Below are 19,506 nucleotides of genomic sequence, written 5' to 3' on the forward strand. Positions count from 1 at the left end.
ACCCACTGGCCCTTATTTTCTGGAGGTCATATCATACTGCAAGGGGCCTCCTCTGACTATTTACTCCTTACTATCTTCTGCGCTCAGCTTCCATTGTGCCTTTCACTGAGAAGCCTCCGTGGGGACTTCGATAATGTCTTAATGTCTACGAGTCAGTTTAATCGAACGTACTATGCATTACACTTAGAATATAAGGACCCCTAGGACAAGTATCCATAGTCTTAAACTTGTTCGGCCAGGGTTCGATTCGCAGCCACACTGCCATTAGCAACTGGTATAAATGTGGGCATGACGATCGACTCGTCCCTTTCGCTCCAGACCAGCTCCCCAGGGGGTCCATAGCCACCACCACCGGGGGTCTCGATCACGAACCGATCGCCAGGCTGAACCCGGATCGAACCTTTACCGCCGACGTTGATACAGCGACCAGCCTTCGTGATCCACGTATTCTTCCCGCGCTGACCATCTTCTCCACCTGCCATCCCATACGGTGCGAAGCTCCGTCGTTCCGAAAGAATCGACACGGACATGGGGAGCCTCAGCTCAATATCCCTGATCACTCCATCGCCACCTGGGTACATGCCCGCACCACCACTTCCTCTCCGAAGACTGAAACGCCGCAGGGCAACTGGGTATCGCCGTTCGAGAGACTCTGGGTCGGTGATTCGCGTGTTGGTCATGTTCGTGTGTACACCACCGGTTCCCGCCCAACTGGGGCCTGCGCCGCTGCCCCCGGCGATGGTCTCGTAGTATCCAAATCCATTCTCGCCGTCGTTGCCGAAGGTCAGGTTGTTCATGCATCCTTGGCTTGCGGCGCACACCTTGAAGCTCTTGAATATGACGTCTACGATGCGTTGCGACGTCAACACGTTGCCGGCGCAGACAGCTGCTTCAGCACTTGGACGTAGGAGTGATCCGTCCGGAATGATTATTTGGACTGGCTTGATACACCCGTGGTTGAGTGGGATATCAGAATTGACCATGCACCGCAGGGCGAAAATGACCGCCGAATTGCAAATGGCAATCGGAGCATTCCAGTTTCCTGTCATCAGCTCGCATTAGATCTCGATCTGCACACTGAACCGAAGGGTATAGAACGAAATTACCGTATACCTCTGGGCCTGTGCCTGTGAAGTCGAAAATGGCAGACCCATCTGTCGGATTAATCGTGACCTTCAGCTGGTTCGGGGTACCGTCATCCATATAGTCCACAGCAGATATGTCTTCTCCGCTGCGCTCATGCTCGAGACGCTTCAAGAGATTGCGCACAGCCAGCTCGGCAGAATCTTGAATGGCACCCATGTAGACCTATTGCCGATTAGCTACCTATCTTGCATCTCGCATACATGCTTGACAAGTACCTGAACCACCGGGAAAGAATACTCTTCGATGAGACGTCGCATGAGACGAGCACCACAGTGATTTGCAGCAACTTGGGCCTTGAGATCAGTGACATTGTCTTGGAAACGTCGGGACCCGCTACTGCCGGGGAAACGTGCTGGCTCGACGCATAGAACACGACGGAGCTCCTCTTCATCGAAGTGACCGGCACGAACCAGGAGATGAGAGTTGAAGATAGCACCTTCCTCCGAGAGAAGCTTTGACATTGGTGGCATCGAGCCGGGGAGTATGCCACCCACCTACCGAAAGAATTAGCGGGCGTGATATTGACGAAATGCGAAACTGAAAGACACTCACATCGGCATGATGACCGCGCGACGCGGCCCAAAATACAATATCCTTCCCAGCGGAGCCGAAGACCGGGGTAATCACCGTCAAATCGGGGAGATGAACACCCCCATAGGCTTACTGACTGTTAGAAGAAACTTCGACGCTGAATTCTGATTAGAACAAGTTAGGGCACGCACCGGGAGTATTGGACAGTAACACATCGCCATCTTGCAGCCTTCCCTGCCACTCCGCAATCTGTGATCTCACGGCAAAGGCCATACTTCCAATCATGGCGGGTACGTGAGGAGCGTTGGCAACCAAGTCCCCTTCCGGCGTGAAGATCGCACAAGTGAAATCTAGCCGCTCCTTGATATTCGCGCTGGTACTGACATTCTGCAGAACCCGGCCCATCTGTTCAGCTACTCCCATGAACCGATGCCGGAATATGGAAAGCTGAACCGGGTCGATACCTTCCGGACTGGTCGACTTGGGGCTTGGTGAATCTACGTCAAGGATCAAAAGATCTTGAGCGATGGTCGCCTTTGAATCTGGACTCATGACGATCGTCTGCGTTTTGTCAATAACCATAGCGGGTCCTTGAATCTGAATTCCTTCAGAAAGAGCATCCAGATGATAGACAGGCGTGTCCACCCACCCAACCGAACTGAAATAGGTGGAAACTCTCGAGCTTGGAGTGGCCGTGGTCGTAGCCGACTTGGAATTCAAGGGATACTTGACCTGGGGAGAGGAAGGGATTTCATGGAAAACACTGCATCCAATTGCCCGGACTCGAATGGTGTCAACATACACGACACGATCCACAGGAGTAAATCCGAATTGCTGATGGTGTGCCTTGACAAACGCTTCTTTCGCGTCACTCTCGGGTCATCCCACGGTATCATGATCGAGGTCTCGCTGCCATCATATCCCATGCTCAAGAAGCGGCAAGCTTGGATATTGTTCAATGGCTCCATGGTCTCGTTGCTCCGCGCACAATCGACGAGGCTGTCCAGGGAATAATTAGCTCTTGTTATTATTGAAGTCGCGGAGATTGATCTAGACCACACCATTATTGAAACCTGGAGAGCATTGCCATGTGTCTAATTGCGGTGTTTGGACGTCGTTCCACCAAGCTGGTGCGTCTCTGGCGCACCACCCGAGACAATAGTCTCCTGGGAAACAAGATAAACTACATAATTTGCAAAATACTTTATATCGGGTTTTCCAGAGTAGTATGCTTTGAGCTATTAGTGGTAGTGTTGTCGTTATGAGACTCATTCAATTGAGATAAGCCGTTAACTATGTTGTCTTGTTCATCTGTCCTTCTCTGCCTGTGTATATATACATCTGCGCGACGATGCTTGATTCTACCGATATACCTTGCTAAGCAACTCTGTGTCTGTATAAAGTAATAAGACTTAGGAGCCAGAAACAATCAGTCATAGAGTGTATACTCAAACCGGTGATCCTCTGCCCTTTCCATGAGGGCAAATCGTCAACATATCATATTTAGTTTGATGATGAACGGTTGAACCCCAAGGCCACGCTAACCCTAACAAAGATGAAGCAAACAAACAAACAAACAATTCTCTCTCCCCAGCTCCTTTCTCTCAATACAGTAGGCTCGCAACTTGTGTTTTTCACCGTGCGAGCTCTGATTGTTGCATCGGTCAATCACATCAACATTAATCCAGAAACCCCAGACGAGTACTTGCGATTATACACGCTACATCCCAATGGGCTACCCTTTACTCATGAACACCCAGGCGAAACGCTCGTGTCCTGGTGGCATGGGCCAACATCTTTCACATACTCGTTCCCGGAGCATAGCGCTGAAATAGCCTCAATTTCAAGAAGTGACGGTTGCATGATTATCGTCCGTGAGATATTTTATAGTGGTCTCGACATTGCCGTTACGTGATCCTCCATCGAGTGCGCAGGCATCAAAAAGAGACGGGTCTGCGTCGACATTTTGAAGTAGGCTTAAATACCATGTATCATTGAGAGACACACTTTCCGGTCGACCTCTTAACCGACGTTGATCCTTCTGCACGCTCTCCTCAGTGGGCACGCTTGTGGCCCCGGTGGCAAGCCGTATTGTCCACGGAAGCTTTGGAAGCCCCAGAATCACGTACGCCGTGTCTCTGATTATCGGCGGAAGGAGCTCGTTTCGTGGAAGGCGGCCAGTTGCAAGGCTAGAATCAATACACGTTGATATCAAGAGATATGCACGGGGGTATTTCAGGAACGCCTCGGCCCAACCTCTTATGCGCAGCCTTTTGAATGCAGGAGACAAAAGCTTATCACGCCCTTTCATCTCTAGCTCACTACCTTCGAGGCATTTTGAGTCTTCGAGCAGCGATGCGCCCGTCTCTGGCACATTGCTTTCTAGAAGCAGGTTTTTGGTAATGGCGTATGCCAGGTGTAGGATTTGATTCGTGCCTTGGGAGAATAGTTCGGTGACGTCGTACACTCTCCGTGATTGATCTATGACTTCGGAGCATTTGTCAAGAGTACGTTTCCGATCAATCATGTCCGAATACGACATAGACAGCTTGACATCTGTCGCCGCGAGCACCATTGGAGTGCCACAATAAGCAAGCCTTTAGTTCTGGTCAGTTAAGAGCAAATGGTCCGTCTGGGCGGCATTCTCGCCTGGATTTGGATCTCAAACTTGAGCTAGGGTCTGTTGCAAAGAGCGAGGCAAAGCCTCTCAGAACTTACACACTCAATGGGATATGTTCCGTTAGATTCCTTGAGCTGAAATAACCAAGCTTCTGGGTGAGCTGAAATACGGCATCTTTCAATTCCTTGGCCACAGGCAACAGGATTGACGCCGAGCGATCTTGGATCATATCGAGGTGGCTTTCGACAAGGAGCGTTTCATAATTGCCTAGGACCATGCGAGCGGTTCTATCAATCTTGTGAGCGAGATCACCGTATCATGTTCACCGATAGTCACTCACTGGTAGTGCAAAGCAGTTAGATTGATGATAATTCCAACCGTCCCCGGCTCAGCGATGCCAGTATGATGCAAAGGGGAGTAAACCGTTTCTTCCCACTGAGCGAGCCCCGCTCGTAGCTGCTTAATCCTTGTGAGATATATATCCAGCTCCTGAAGTGATAAACGCGGAGCATCCCCGTCCGATGCCGAGAACGAAATGGTGATGACATCCGTCAGGATCACAGCCAGCCGGCATTGGGCCTGGAACACTTTCAGCAGGAGGCGCTTGACATTGGGCTCATAAAACGGGGACATGATGATTTCATTGGTCATTTCTTCCTCCTGTAGATAGTCAATGTTCAAGCTGAAGTTCGCGGAGGTGAACTGAGGCCGACGGTGGCGGCCAAGCCACAAGAAGCGATCGCGGACAAAGATAGACCACCACAGTCGTTTCTTGGCACACCTATTGGGATCCTGGAGCGAAGGATGGAGACCCAAGCCTGTAGCGGTTGCATTGTGGATGGCGCACATGTTCCAGGTCATCGTTGCTTGGGGGTCTTCAGCTGTGGTATGGAAGGTCAGCAGCAGGGCGCCTTGGGCTCGTGCTAAGGGGTCGCTCTCGAAGTTAGTATCGTACAGCATCTGTATTGCCGAGCGCACATTAGTAGCTGGACATTCTTCTTCTTGGCATGGATAGAAATCAAGGCAAGACATACCTTGGCGCGGTGATAAAACGTTCTTCTCGCTTCGCATGCATCGTTGAAGCCACATTGCTGGATGACCTCGACGGGCACAAACTGCAACATCATGTCCATGGTTAATTTGAGGTCACGCGGCCACATGATGGAGTAGGGCACATACTGCGCAGCTCGAAAGAAGCATGGCTTGAAATACAAAGAGGGAGATTTTCGGTGCGTAGTTGGTGTCCTCTGATTGGAGATATGTGTTCCAAAACTCGACTTCATTCAAGATGGGGACAGACGGATGCACGAGGAGGAAGTATTTCATGAGGAAAACATCCATCGCAGACTTGGGGGGCATGTCCAGACAGCCACCTGTCACGAGAATATGCACATCGCTCATCGGAAGCAGAGATAAGGCATTGAGATCTATAAAGTGTTGCCCAGAAGAACTAGCCCCGAGACTGTCCAGTCTCATCCGAGGCGAGCTCACCGACAGTGGGTCCAGTATCTGAGTCGAAGCATCAGACTCACACTCGTATATTGTTTCGGTCTGGCGGGGCGACTCTAACAGTTCGGGGAACCCAGAGGCTCGTGGCAACATGGCGGATTGGGGAGTGGTTTCGCAGGGCTCTCCGCTGCTATTCAGGGTGGTATGTTCCTCCTCATTCGGCTTCACCAATCCCTGGACAGTGTTCCGACGCTGGCTCTGTTTCAGATTCTTGAAACGTGTGGTAGCGTTGGGGCGCAGAGTACAGTCCGTTCTGCCGTCGAGCACGCAGTTTGTGCAGGGATAGCCGAGAATCGATGCATCGCAGCGCACCTTGCGTGCATGGCACCGGTAGCAGGCCGCAGCTGCCCTTCGGATACGCTTCTCCGCTGGCCGAGGGCCTTTAGTCTGGTACATGGTATCTTAGGAGACGAGCTAGTGGGGCTAATCAATGTAAGAGAATCCGAATGAATAGAATCTCTGAACTTTGGAATATGGCGCGCAACAGCGATCGCAACGAGCAGCAGATATGACAGCTGTGAAAATTCAGCGGCTTTGGGGTATCCCAAAGGCTGTCCAGCGGTTAGATATGAACCTGGGCTTTCCTGGTGACCTGCCTTTCGTACTCTGAACGGCCATGGCTGAATGCCGCGTCACGCACGACCCTTTCCCCAGGTTTGCGTTTCTGGGGCATCTCCAATCTGCTCCAATACCATTCAGCACGCGCCTGACTCTTGCTGAATCAGAGCCCAGTCTAGTCTTGCGGCCCGCGGTAGGCAATATCCCCCGCGGGGGAAATCTTAATTGGCAGCGACAGGCCACGATCGACCTGCGGGGTTCTCCTCGGACCATTCTGCTCTTCTAGCGAATCGGGTGATGATCATTCTGTTAGTTTCGTGTGAAGATGCAGCGGCGTTGTCTGTGCACACCGTCTTGATCTAACTATTGACCACATTTATGTGGGGATAGGTGATAGGAGCCGGCGATGTCTTCCTTGTCCTTATGTTCTGAACCCGCCTGGCCCATTACACTCAGGCGATAACTGCCTTCATTAATTCAATTCTGATCACGGCACTCGTTTTCTTTCAAGAAATCACGTCTCGTTCCTCAAACCCCTTGTTCCTCAAATCCCCTTCCCACGACGAGAGTCTGGGACTAAATCATGGGACAAGTGAAGCAGGACTTTCTGAATATTTCACATGCCAAAGAGGAGGTGGACCTCGAGGCGGCCGACTACCCAGGTAGACTCGGCTGGTTTGAACAATCATATGCATGGCCACGACTCAGGAATCATCTGGAGGGAGTCCTGTGCTGGACACTCTCGTGGATTGTCTTCCTTGCTGTCGTCTACCTGTACAGTAAGTCATTCCATGCTGAGCTGGATGAACTAAGCTAACTCGTCACAGTGGTTTCCTGAGGCTCATACTGGGTGCTGTTTTATAGTGCGGTGATTCTTGGTCTCGCACTTTGGGTAGACTCATTATCTGGCTTTTATCAATCTGGCCATAAGTCTATCTAGGACCTCTGGTACAACATGTATACATAAGTCTTCTTTGTGGATAAACCTAACGTGCCGTAATCGTTCATATGTTACAATTTTCCAAAGTGCTACAATACCCATTAAAGCGATTTGATTTGTAGTTAATTCATTTTTCAGTCTGGTTGAATACGCGTAAATACATAACCTATCGAAAAGTCGAGGGCAAAACGGCCTATTCATGAGAGTAATACAGAGAGCGTACTTGGCACATTGACTGTGAGGGTCGAGAGTGCCAGTAGAGCCAATGAATAGAAACAGAAACACAGCGCAGACTGTATGGAAATGAGGGAATAATCATCAAACATGACAAAACTGGTCGTAACGCATTAGGCCATCCTTCTCAACCGACGACGCATGTCTCTCATGTAGTACTTCATGGGGACGGTCCGGATGAATCGCGGGATGATAGGGTATGCAATCTTGGCTCCCAGAATCACCGATTTATAGATCGAGCGCCGCAGACGTCCGTCGCTCATGCCATACTCGACGCGCAGACGCTGGGGTAGCATCTGAGCTGTCATCAAGCGCACAAAGGGCAGACCCATACGCAGGGGCAGGAACAACTCCTTGTTATACAGCAGGTCCTGGGCGATATTGCGGGCGTGATCGGTAACTTCCAGGTTGGCCACCGTCTTGTCCCAGTAGCGCCAGAAGGCCTTTCGGTCCTTGGGCCAGATCTCCTGTGGCACACGCAGGGACCGCGCCAGGACGGAGTATTCTCGATAGATCATATCCGCGTTGCGGGGCTCCATGGTGCCGTAGACCTCCTCATACATGAAGATGCCACTGGCATACAAGGTGGCTGCCACCCACATCTGAAGGTGCGGGTCATCCGCCGAATAATCCGGGCCTTTGACCTCGGCGTGGGCACGATTGACCATGGAGATGATGGCGCGCTTTTCGTCCTTGGTGCCGAATGCCATGCAGTAGACGAAGGTCAACGTTGTCCGCAGACGGTGGAGGAGCCGGTAGGCAAAGCTGCTGTGATTATCGACGCCCTTCGCGACGCCGGGCATGGCAACTTGCAAGAGGATGGCTGCAGCCCCGGTGGCGAGCAAAACGCCTTCTCGCACGATCTTCTGCACATTCTCCGTACTTTGTAGGGAGTCAAGCAGCTCGTCGTCCGGCACCATGTTCAGAGTGGGCTTTTCCGAGATACTGGATTGCCATGGCTCCGGGGTGTCGTCTCGCTTGGACTCCTCCGAGTCAGGCGTAGTGGCTCTTGGAACTTCTGTTTTGGCCATTGTGAGGCTTTTCAAGAATGTAGATAACGCGTGCTAGTAGAAACTTTGCACACAGAATCCCACTCCATCGCAAGAGCGAGATATCGCAGCATGGCTTTCGTATATATAACCCTTTATCCTACGGATTTGGCCACACACAAAGACTGTAGCGACTGTCATCCACGAATTTAATTCCACGACCGCGGTCTGCAGTCCGAGGCGTGGATCTGCGGGGAAACAAGAGGGATAAATAAATCAAGCTCAATAAATTAAATTGGCGCTGGAAGGATTTTGTTCCGCGGTAAACGGTCCGAGGCACGCCTGCAGCAATGCACAGCCTCTAGGACACATCTGACAAAGTCAAATTGTGAGTATCGATAGGGTAAATCCTTCAGATGGAAAAACCTAATTCAAGGAAACGAATCGAAGTGACGAAATTACTAAGTCCTACCTCCAAGGTGCTAACCTAGGTAGTGCCATCACGAGGCCTGAGATCTGCCCTTATTTTATTTTTATTTTTATTTTTATTTTTTGCCCAGAGTCAGCCAAGGTAGAGTGTTCCTAGGGCTCAATATCCTCGTTACCATTGCGAGCCGACAATATCCCAAGGCACAAGGATGAACAGACTCCGACCTTTCCGTTCTCTGCCTATAGCAGACTAATCCAATCAGAGCAAGCTTGCTTTTGACTCAGTGATGATCAGAGGATCGTGGGTAGCCAAGATGTTCAATATGGTAGTGTTTGCGGGGGTTAGTCGTCCCCAGATTCCCACTTGGACTGATAAAATGTTTATCCCCCGCACTCCTGCTATACTTGTTACACTTGCCATAGCCATTCCCTTTTGCCTCTTGCGCACTGGGAGCTCCGTCTTGTACGCTGCAGATAATCTCTAGAGTAGGATTTGCGATTTGTGAGACCCCATGGCTATCGGTGAGTCGGAAAGGCCCTTTGAGAGCTCTAGTGTCTGGAGAGAGTCTATGGATTCCGACTCCCCAGGCAAGGAGAAGCAGCGTGATGGCGAAGGGGCAGGGCCTCGTGGCAGTACTGCTCTTGGAGCGAGGTCCAAAGACCTCCGATACAATAAGCCCAAGGGCTTTTGGCCTCGCATCTTCAAGCACTTTAAGCGGTACTGGCTGTGTTATGGCCTCCTGGGGTTTATATTCCTGGCAATCTTCCTGCCTGTTTTGTAAGACCACCGCCTTTCTGTGAATGCGTTATCTGTGGAAAAGAGGGAACATTGCTAATACTCATGGTTAGCTTTCTAGTCATTATCCCAGCGATTGCACAGAGGTTGGTCAATGATGCCAGCATACCAATCCACTCGGCCGCTATCATGCAACCAACCCCTGATGGCCTAACGTTTTCGCTGTCTGCCTCTCTCAGCGTTCCACTCGGACTCAGTGTTCGAATCGATGCATTCAACCTGAGTCTATTCAATCGAGATGTGAAGCCAATGAAACCGTACGTGACGGTTCCGCTCGAAGGACTCCGCCTGAAAGGGAAATCAGATATCACCATCACCAATCAGACGACTAAAATCCAGGACCAGGACCAGTTCACTACGTTCTTGTCCAATGCGGTTTACTCGGAACGGTTCAAGCTATCGGCTTACGGGAAGGCGACAGCTCACCTGGGAAAGATCAAAGTCCCTCTGAAACTGGACAAAGATATAGAACTAAATGGTAAGTGGTGCTGCTGCGCCCTCGCTGATCCACTAGCATTAACCTCCGGCATTTCAGGACTCAACATGTTGAAGGGCTTCTCTATTGACAATGCTGGAGTGGTTCTCCCACCAGAGGCCGATGGTTCGAACCTGCTCGGACAGGCAACATTGCCAAACTACTCTGTTGTTACCTTTGCTCTGGTAAGCTACACCACCGGCCTGTCTGTTGGACTTCAGCGACTGATTTCTCGTACAGGGAAATGTCACTCTCGATCTTAAGATCGATGATATCATTTTAGGCAATGGTACTATCAACAACGTGCTGCTGAAGCCCGGAAATAACTCAGTCCCTTTGCGTGCAGTGGTAGATATTCCAAACGCGATCAAGAACATCGCACCCATTTTGGCCGCCGAGACAAATGCCCTGAGCCAAGGGAATGTGATGATCTCGGCATCCGGCCAGTCGACTATCTACGAGGGGGAGCATATCCCCTACTTTGAGAAGGTGCTGAATAACCTGACCATCAGCGCCAACGTGCCCATTCTCAAGGTGCTGTTTGGGACCATCTCCACCTTGGTGTCGTCGAATCCCGATGTGATGCAGAATGTGACCGACGCTTTGCGGGACACAGACTTGTCGTCCAGCCCGAATATGCGCGTAGTTAGTGATAATTAATGAATGATTAATGAGCTAGTGTTAATGACAAGAGATGATCCTGGCGATTTTTCCTCCTATAGTAGTTCAGAAATGCAAAGCCCTAGCGTGTGAGTGGCCGGTGATATCTCCACCTCGCAGGAGGCAGCTATCAGATAAGCCGAGTTAATTTCACTCGGCAGATAGTCTTCAAGCGAGTCAGTTAGAGTCTAATTACCCCGCAGTCCACGAGAGATCAACATCGCTTCCCCAGCTTTCCTCATGATGGTGTTTGAATTCTCCTCTCCCTTTAGACTTTCGGCTCATCGGTCCGCGGCAGTGGGGCCGGTAGAAGAAGTTAGGTCTTTATTTATGTAGAGGAGGTGATGGGATTCGCTTACATGCGCTGATCTTGATCTCCAATCGCTGACCGTATTCATAGCTTGGCCGCGGTCAAGTAGTGCGAGGCAAAATATGGCATCATCGTTGGTACCCGCACGAGAATACACGACTGCCCGTGCCTCTTGCTGTCTACCTAGGCGAAGGCAGCTTCTTGAGGGAAAATGACTCGCCTAGAAAGACTGTGCGGAGAGCGCCAAGGACTCTTCATGCAGGGTAAAGGTTAGGACAATTAGTCTGTTGTCTGTTGTGATGCACTTGGTCCTCGGCAGGGTCTGCCCCTGGCGGACTACTAATAAGGGTAGTCAGCTCCTGCTTGCCTCCTGGGGTATTGCGGTGCTCATCCAGGCTAGTGAAAGTCCCAATCTCTTCGCAGGATGAGGGCTGTTTCTCTATTTTCCCCATTGCTGCTCGCAGCGCTTGCAGTCACATCTCCGGACTCGGATAATAACAATGCGACTCAGGGATCGGCTGCGGTGAGTGCAGCTAACATCCTGCCTGCCAATGCGGCGCAGGCATCGGCTGCAGCTGGTGATGGCAACAATAGTGCGACTCAGGAGCCAGCTGTGATGAGCGCCGCAAACATCTTGCCTGACAATGCAGCCCAACAGTCGACTGCAGCTGGCGAAGACAGCAACAGTGCGACTCAGGAGCCAGCCGTAGTGAGCGCAGCCAACATCCTACCTTCCAGTGCAGCACAGGAACCGGCTGCCACTGGCGATGGCAGCAACAGTGCACAATCCACAGTAGCAGAAAGCGACCAAAGCACGGAGGGATTGAACATCCCAGTTCCTACACTTCCATTATCTCTGGGCGATATTCTCCCGACCGTATCGCTTTCCGCCACTCTCAACGTTCCCACAACCTCGACCGTATCTGAGAAGACCACAGTAACCGAAAAGAGCGCCGGGTCGACGCCGACAGCGACTACGAGCAGCTCAGGGGTTGATCTGGAAGACCTCCTATCAGGTCTACTGGGTGGTAGCGGGTCTGGTGGTAGCTCTGCTCTCTCGGAGATCGAGGACGGTATCAAGAACGTTCTAAGCTTGTTCACACCATCGTTCATTACGGATGCCACCACGCTGGTCAGCCAGGCCTCTGGGTTCTTTGACAATGAGACGATGCAGGATACGAAGGCCATGATCAGCACGCTGGCTAGTATCAAGCCATTGCTCACGTCGAGTATCAACAACAATAACAACAGTAGTGGAATTAGCAGTAGTGGACTTGAGGGGATCACATCGTTGTTTGGCAACGGAACATTCTTAAACGACATCGACAATATCCTGAAGGACATCGCTGCCCTACCAGCTATAATTGGCGAGATCGTCAATATATTGACGAGCGATGAAGTCCAACAATTCCTCCAGGAGCTCCCTGAGATCATGAACAAGGTCTTGCCCATCCTGAACCCCGACTTAATCAAGGCGTTGGAGTCGCTGATCACGGACAACCTGACGCCAGAGCTGGTGAATGACTTGTCATCGACTCTGTCCGCTCTGCGTCCGCTGCTGCATGATATTCAACCCATCCTGTCGAACCAGACCATGGAGCCTCTCCTGAACCTCGTGACGACTATCATCTCCCCGACCTTCCTTAATGAGATCGAAGAGGTGCTGACGGCCTTGCCACCGATCATCAAGGATATCCTTCCTCTCCTGGGATCTGATATTATCACCCCGCTAGTGAACCTGATCAAGGAGGTCCTCACTCCGGACTTCATCAAACAGATCTCGTCTCTGCTCAGCGACCTGCCTGATCTATTCAATAACCTTGTGCCGTTGATCAAACCAGTGGAAGAACTCCTTACCGAGATTATCACCCCAGACTTTATAAATCAGATCGGGTCATTGATCAAGGCTCTGCCACCCATCATCCAGGAGCTTCTGCCTCTCCTGGACCCTCTCGTCAATCTGCTCAAGGAAGTCCTGACGACAGAGTTTGTGAATGACATCAAATCATTAATCCAGGCAGTGCCAGGTCTTTTGGACACGGTTCTGCCGCTCGTGCCAAAGATTGAGGAGTTACTTGAGAAGGTTCTAACACCAGAGCTCATAAATGCACTCGAATCGGTGCTCAACGCTGTACCAGATCTGATAAACAGCGTGTTACCGCTGGTGCCGGACTTGGTCAACCTAATAAAGAAGGTTCTGACACCGGAGCTCCTGCAGACCCTTGAATCGCTGCTTGATGCTGTGCCAGGGCTGCTAAACAGTCTGTTACCGCTCGTGCCGAAGATTGAAGACTTGCTTCAAAAGATTCTAACGCCAGAGCTTATAAGTGCGCTCGAATCAGTCCTCGATGCCGTACCAGGACTGATCAATAGCCTGTTACCTCTGGTGCCGGACTTGGTGAACTTGATCCAGAAAGTTCTAACACCGGAGCTCCTGCAGACCCTTGAATCGCTTCTTGACGCCGTGCCAGGGCTGCTGAATAGCCTGTTACCCCTCCTGCCAAAGGTTGAGGAATTGATTAAGAAGATTCTAACACCTGAGCTCATCAGTGCGCTCGAATCCGTCCTCGATGCAGTGCCAGGACTGATAAATAGCGTGCTACCGCTTGTGCCAGACCTAGTGAATCTAATCACTAAGATTCTCACACCGGAGCTCATAAGTGCGCTTGGATCAATCCTCGATGCCGTACCAGGACTGATCAATAGTCTGCTACCGCTCCTACCGGACTTGGTCAACCTGGTCACGAAGGTTCTCACACCGGAGCTCCTACAGGTCATCGAGTCGGTTCTTAACGCAGTGCCGGGATTGGTGAATACGCTATTGCCTCTCCTGCCTACGCTAGAGGACGTCCTGCAACAGGTTCTGACTCCGGAGTTAATATCAGCCGTCCAATCGCTCCTCTCTAAGGTCCCTGGTATGATCAACACGCTACTGCCACTGATACCCTCGCTTGAAGACCTGATCGTCAACCTCCTTACCCCGGATTTCATCAGTCAGATCCAGAAGGTCCTGGCCGCAGTTCCGGGACTACTCAACGCCCTTCTACCCCTGCTTCCGCCCATTGAGGAGCTCATTCCCAAGATCCTGACTCCTGACTTCATTTCCGCCATTGAGTCAGTACTCGCCGCTGTCCCGTCAATCATACAGGATGTGCTGCCATTGCTACAGGGTGATATCATCAAATCACTGGTGCAGATCGTAACCGATATCGTCACTCCTGAGTTCATCAGTGATATCAGCAGTATTGCAAGTCTGATCCCGCCGTTGGTGCACGACCTTGTTCCAATCTTCAACAAAGATCTCATCTCGGCGATCGAGAATCTGCTGGCGGCCATCATAACCCCAGAGTTCATCAAGGATTTGACCTCTCTGGTTAACGCAGTCATCCCTGTGGTGGGAGATATCATTCCCATCATCGGAAGTGATGCCGTGGAAAACCTGATTGCAGGACTGCCAGATATCATCAACGGTATACTGCCAATCTTGAATGTGGACATTATCCTGGCGCTTGAAAAGGCTCTCACTGGACTTGTCACTAAGCAATTCGTTACTGATGTTGGCTCCGTCCTGGCAGCGATACCACCACTGCTGCACAGCTTGGTCCCCATTTTTGGCACAGAGCTTCTTGGACCTATAGAGAACGTCATATCCACGCTGTTGACACAGGAATTCCTGGGAGACGTTGGAGGGCTGGTTGATACCGTGCCGCCTCTTCTCAACGACACCATGCTGTTATTCCACCAAGACATTATCGTTCCAGGAGAAAATGTTCTCAAGGATCTGATTACGCCCGATCTTCTGAACAACGTTGGGTCTGTACTCAATGAAGTTCCGGCCATTGTCCAGAGCTTGATTTCAGTGGTCGGCAGTGACGCAGTGAGCTCGCTGCTAGACGCAGTGCCTAAGCTGCTGAACAGTCTTTTGCCACTGCTGAATGGAGACACTATTTCTCAGCTGGTGAACGATCTGACTGGCATTCTGACAACCGACTTCCTGAATGATATCGGCACAGTCATCTCTGCAATACCGGGTCTTGTCAATGCTATCCTACCGATTTTCACTGGAGACACACTAACGACACTGGTGCAAAACATCATCCCGTTGATCAAGGCAGTTGTAGCTGTATGTCTTTCCCTCTATGTTCTATGACGAATTATTGCTAACCTCTACCCTGCAGTTGCTGCCATTGCTGACCAATATTTTGGGATCTATATGAGCCGAGCTTCCCTAAGGCTTGTCTTCGGATGTTGGCGATGCTAAGCCAAACTCCGAGTGTGCCCTGTGAAGATGTATAAGCGCACCTGAAACAATCTGCTGGAAATCTGACAAAGATGAGTGTTGACTTGGATGGCTTGTGTATTGATCGAACCGAGTGACTATTTGGTCCTATGTGACCCGTATCTAATGCTCTGATCAATAATGTAATGATTTATGTAGTCTGCGGGCACCACGGTGTATTCTCGAATCGCGTGGAGTCCGTTGCGAAACTCCACAAAATAAATGTCGTACTCCAATTCTGTGTACTCCTGAAGGCTTTCCCTTGGACAATTACACGACCGCTGTATAATGAAAGGCTCTGTGAACAGACATTAGTATATGCAATCAAGCATTCAGAAATATTCTCCAACACCATACCTTCCTTCAGGTTACTACAATTACAAAGTATATATTGATGGTTTGCGAGTAAAGAAGTCTTTTGTGTGTGGTTTCGGCAATTCATCTAGGGAAGTGCAGTATGTGTTCATAAATTGAGGATCATAGTAACATACATTGGTGGAATATATAAAACTGAATTATCAAGTCATACAAACAATGCCCAACGCTACTCAGGGTTTAATCAACTGTCCACCACGTTTCTTTATCCGCCTCCTCATCTGGCCCATCATGTAGGTCTTCGTAAACTGTCGTACGAACAGTGGCATGAAGGGATAGACACCGGACATTCCAGTGATAAAGAGGCCAGAAATGAGTCGAGAAGACTTTGTCGACTTCAGGAAAAATTGATCACGCACTCGGGGAGGCAACTGTTCGATAGTGAGGCGTTTCACAAATGGCATCGCTATAACAGCCAGTGGCCGGGCCCACAGTGGCAGACCTTTGGCCGGGTGAAAGATATCATGCAAAACTGCCCGGGCATCCGGCGTCACACACAGTCTCTTGTTCACCATATCGTCCCAGTAGAGCTGAAACTCCGTGAGGTTCTTTGGCCACATCTCGGGTGAGACTTGAAGCGACGTCCCCATGATTGAGAATGCCTGATAGACTCTTTCGGCCCTCGTCGAATTAAGCGGCCCATAGATCAACTCGTACATATTGACCATAGTGGCATAGATCGTGGCTGCCACCCACACCTGGAGCTCAGGGTCTTTGGCGTTGTATGATTGTCTGTTATGTTGCCCCCCGACACGAGAGTGGGCTTTATCGACGTATGCCCTCATGGCGGCCTTTTCAGAAGTAGTGCCAAAGATCATACAGTAGATGTACATCTGGGTATACTCCGCCCGACTGATAGCGCGGGTTTTGAAAGTGCTATGATCTGCGACGCCAGCTCCTACCAAAGGGTGTGCAATTTGGAGCAGGATTGCCGCAGGGCCTCCGACAAAAGTGATGCTTTCCCGAGCGACCATCTGGAGCTCCAGCATTGCCAGATCAGAGATTTCAGGCATGGAATAGCCCTTCTCCACATCGACGGAGGAGTAATCATCTTCCTGGTCAATGTACGCGTCACTTTTTGTTTTCATGATTGGAATTATCTTGTGTGGAAACTAATAGTATATTGTCAAGATTCGGTAAAGGGTCAGAATGAGGCAAACCGTCGAGCAGGGTCATATATGAGGCATTACCTCCAGATTTATAAGGGGAATGTGAAACAGACCTTGTATGTACGCTTTTCTCCACCTCCTGGGGTTGTCCTCATGACAGCTCATCGATGTCGGCCCGGGGAACCTGGATCAGGTTACCCCTCCCTATGACCATATCAATCTAGTCATATAGCGGGGGATGGTCTTGTTACGATGATCCCATGCTTCAGAAGGTGGGCATGACAGTGAAATGCGGGGGACGAAACAGCTCTGACGAAATTAGAGTCAGTAGCCACCCACCATTACATGAACACCAGCAGCAACAAAGCCATAAGTGGTTCATTGAGACGTCATGGTATGGTGGGCTCCGAAAGAAGTCCCTTCTTGCCTCGGACCGCTCAGTGTGTTCGTTGTCATAGCGGAAATATATGAATGTGTCTGTGGTCTCAAACCTGTTCATTGGATTATGAAAGGCAATGATGGGTTGGAGAAAGCATGGTAGACGGCAGTAAGGGTTATCGACAATATTCACTCATCCATAGCTCCTCAGTATGATTCATACTATCTCCTATAAGGTGGAAGCTTACTATATGGATTCAGGTTGGGCCTGCCTTTAACATCGGCCACCCACATGCGACATGACACTCACACAAGCCCCCGATTGAAGCTTATCTTTGGCGGTGCACTTGGGGCCCCTACCGAGGATCATAACAATAAGCCATTAGATACTAGGCTAGCGCAGAGCTCGATGCAGTGATCACCCACAGTTCTATCTTCCTGATGAATAGCTGGTTCTGCTTTGAACCCAAGGTCTGCGTGAATAGATGCTTCAGAGAGCATAAACATCCCCTAATAGTCATAGAGTCTGTACGGCGGAATGAGTGATGCCCAACTAAGATGGTCAAAAGTGGTTAGATACTCGACTAAGCATTAACGAGAGAAATGTTCCCTGTCTCTCTAGCATAGCACCCTACCGTCTAGGCTTGGCTTTGTTCCGTGCAGTGCAGCCACTGCCTTCGGCAGGTCACCCCATACGGTTGGGCTGTCAGTCCAAAGCTAATCACTATTTTCAATGTGTCGCTTCGTTGCCCGGGAAGGCCACCTTACCGGCTGCAACACTAGCAGTGAAGACATTCCCAGATGCATGTGTCGAGGCTTGCCGTGTCCAATCTGTGTAACTTTAAAGGATTTGTATCCTAGCAGGCCGCAACCTCATTCTTCCGTGGAAGAGGTAGCTTTCAGCCTATAGGGTCTGGAGGTCAAACCGCGGAATCATCGCCCGGGCCGCGGATGCGTTAGGACCAGTCCCTCTCTCTCGGGGGCGCGCTGCCATGGCGTCGATCATGTCTCCTTTTGGTGTCTTTCGTCTGTGATATAGTTATGTAGGGCACATGATCTGTTGTTATAGATATCCAGGAAGTGGGCCCGTGGCATCACAGCAAGCAAAATTGAGCCATGGTCGCAATTCAGGAACTAGGAAATTGACATCTGGGTTCACGGATGGACATCAGCTAAACCTTCGTCTTTGGATAGGTTCTGATACAGACCTTCCCCGGTCTGTCATTTCTCTTTCTTATGTACAGCAACCAAGCACGATGCGGCACTTACGGTACGTCCCGCTGCTCGCTTTTATTATTGCTATGGGGGCAGAGAGCATTGCCTGGACAGGCCAACGAGCCAATACCCGAGATTTTCGGGAGCAGAGGTGAGTGTCATGGTCTTTCGCAGTACTGACAATAGTTGCTGATTTGCTCATTGATAAGGTCCATAATCAAGGATCCAAGCATTCTGCTAGAGAAGACGGACTCCTTGAACAGTTTAGCCTTTGATCTGCCACTGGCCTCGGACCAGATACTCTCCATACTAGCGGCAAGAGTTCTTGTCGGGTTGATCAATTCGCAGTTGCCCACGATACTGGCCAACCACTCGCAGAGTGACAACACAACCGCTGGGTACCCAACTATTCGCAATGACACCAGGCACGATATCTCCAGTATTCGAACGAATATAAGATCGCCAGGTGTAACCTATCCGATGAAGCTGCTGTCGGAAGCAAACCTTGGGATTACTACCACTATCACTACAGATGGTGCTAAGGCGACAGAAAATGCTCCCAGTTCTTTCTCACCACACAGAACACCACGAGAAATGGAGGCTATGGTAGGCCACGTGTTGATGGCTCTGAGGACTCTAGGCGCAGCCATGCTTCTGTAGGTATCCTGGGGCTGATGGGACTGAGTCCAGATACAGGAGGCACTGTGGCTAATGTGGAATACGTGACAGAATGGTCATTGCTCTTGATTCTCGGTTCGGACGCACGTTGATCAATGCATTGCTAAACTATATTCCGATCGTATGATTGTGATACGCCGGACTCACTTACAAACGAAGGGGCCTGAATAATCTCATAATCACCGCTGTTCTTGCCATGGTCAATAAGATGACACTTCCATTCTTCGCCACCCTATTAAGACCGTTCCAACGCCGTGGGCTCATAACAGGACATC

General features: G+C 50.4%; 4 protein-coding genes across 4 annotated transcripts; 1 reads left to right on the forward strand and 3 right to left on the reverse strand.

Moving 5' to 3' along the window:
• Nucleotides 1-221: 221 nt before the first annotated feature.
• Nucleotides 222-6,202, reverse strand: AO090005000015 (uncharacterized protein; the record flags this gene model as incomplete). Its single annotated transcript, XM_023234306.1, is given in 17 exon segments — nucleotides 222-1,042; nucleotides 1,107-1,308; nucleotides 1,362-1,640; nucleotides 1,699-1,805; nucleotides 1,869-2,548; nucleotides 2,566-2,727; nucleotides 2,791-2,843; nucleotides 3,017-3,070; nucleotides 3,248-3,325; nucleotides 3,370-3,417; nucleotides 3,533-4,274; nucleotides 4,396-4,584; nucleotides 4,638-5,257; nucleotides 5,332-5,542; nucleotides 5,598-5,724; nucleotides 5,789-5,806; nucleotides 5,830-6,202. The coding sequence occupies 17 exon segments, from the start codon at nucleotides 6,200-6,202 to the stop codon at nucleotides 222-224; spliced, it is 4,764 nt and encodes a 1,587-aa protein (XP_023088776.1).
• A 1,449-nt stretch (nucleotides 6,203-7,651) lies between these two features.
• AO090005000013 (oxygenase MpaB family protein) lies at nucleotides 7,652-8,569 on the reverse strand (the record flags this gene model as incomplete). The annotated part of the gene is made up of 1 exon (XM_001817089.1): nucleotides 7,652-8,569. The coding sequence occupies one exon, from the start codon at nucleotides 8,567-8,569 to the stop codon at nucleotides 7,652-7,654; it is 918 nt and encodes a 305-aa protein (XP_001817141.1).
• An 899-nt stretch (nucleotides 8,570-9,468) lies between these two features.
• Nucleotides 9,469-10,887, forward strand: AO090005000012 (DUF3712 domain-containing protein; the record flags this gene model as incomplete). The annotated part of the gene is made up of 3 exons (XM_023234307.1): nucleotides 9,469-9,734; nucleotides 9,806-10,412; nucleotides 10,468-10,887. 3 exons carry the CDS (start codon nucleotides 9,469-9,471, stop codon nucleotides 10,885-10,887), a joined length of 1,293 nt encoding a protein of 430 aa, XP_023088775.1.
• A 2,194-nt stretch (nucleotides 10,888-13,081) lies between these two features.
• AO090005000011 (oxygenase MpaB family protein) lies at nucleotides 13,082-16,939 on the reverse strand (the record flags this gene model as incomplete). The annotated part of the gene is made up of 10 exons (XM_023234308.1): nucleotides 13,082-13,489; nucleotides 13,511-14,168; nucleotides 14,235-15,128; nucleotides 15,162-15,334; nucleotides 15,363-15,406; nucleotides 15,466-15,509; nucleotides 15,594-15,774; nucleotides 15,834-15,847; nucleotides 15,968-15,986; nucleotides 16,048-16,939. The coding sequence occupies 10 exons, from the start codon at nucleotides 16,937-16,939 to the stop codon at nucleotides 13,082-13,084; spliced, it is 3,327 nt and encodes a 1,108-aa protein (XP_023088774.1).
• Between the last annotated feature and the right edge of the window lie 2,567 nt (nucleotides 16,940-19,506).

This window comes from Aspergillus oryzae, chromosome 1 (genome assembly GCF_000184455.2).
Source record: "Aspergillus oryzae RIB40 DNA, chromosome 1".
NCBI lineage: Eukaryota > Fungi > Ascomycota > Eurotiomycetes > Eurotiales > Aspergillaceae > Aspergillus > Aspergillus oryzae.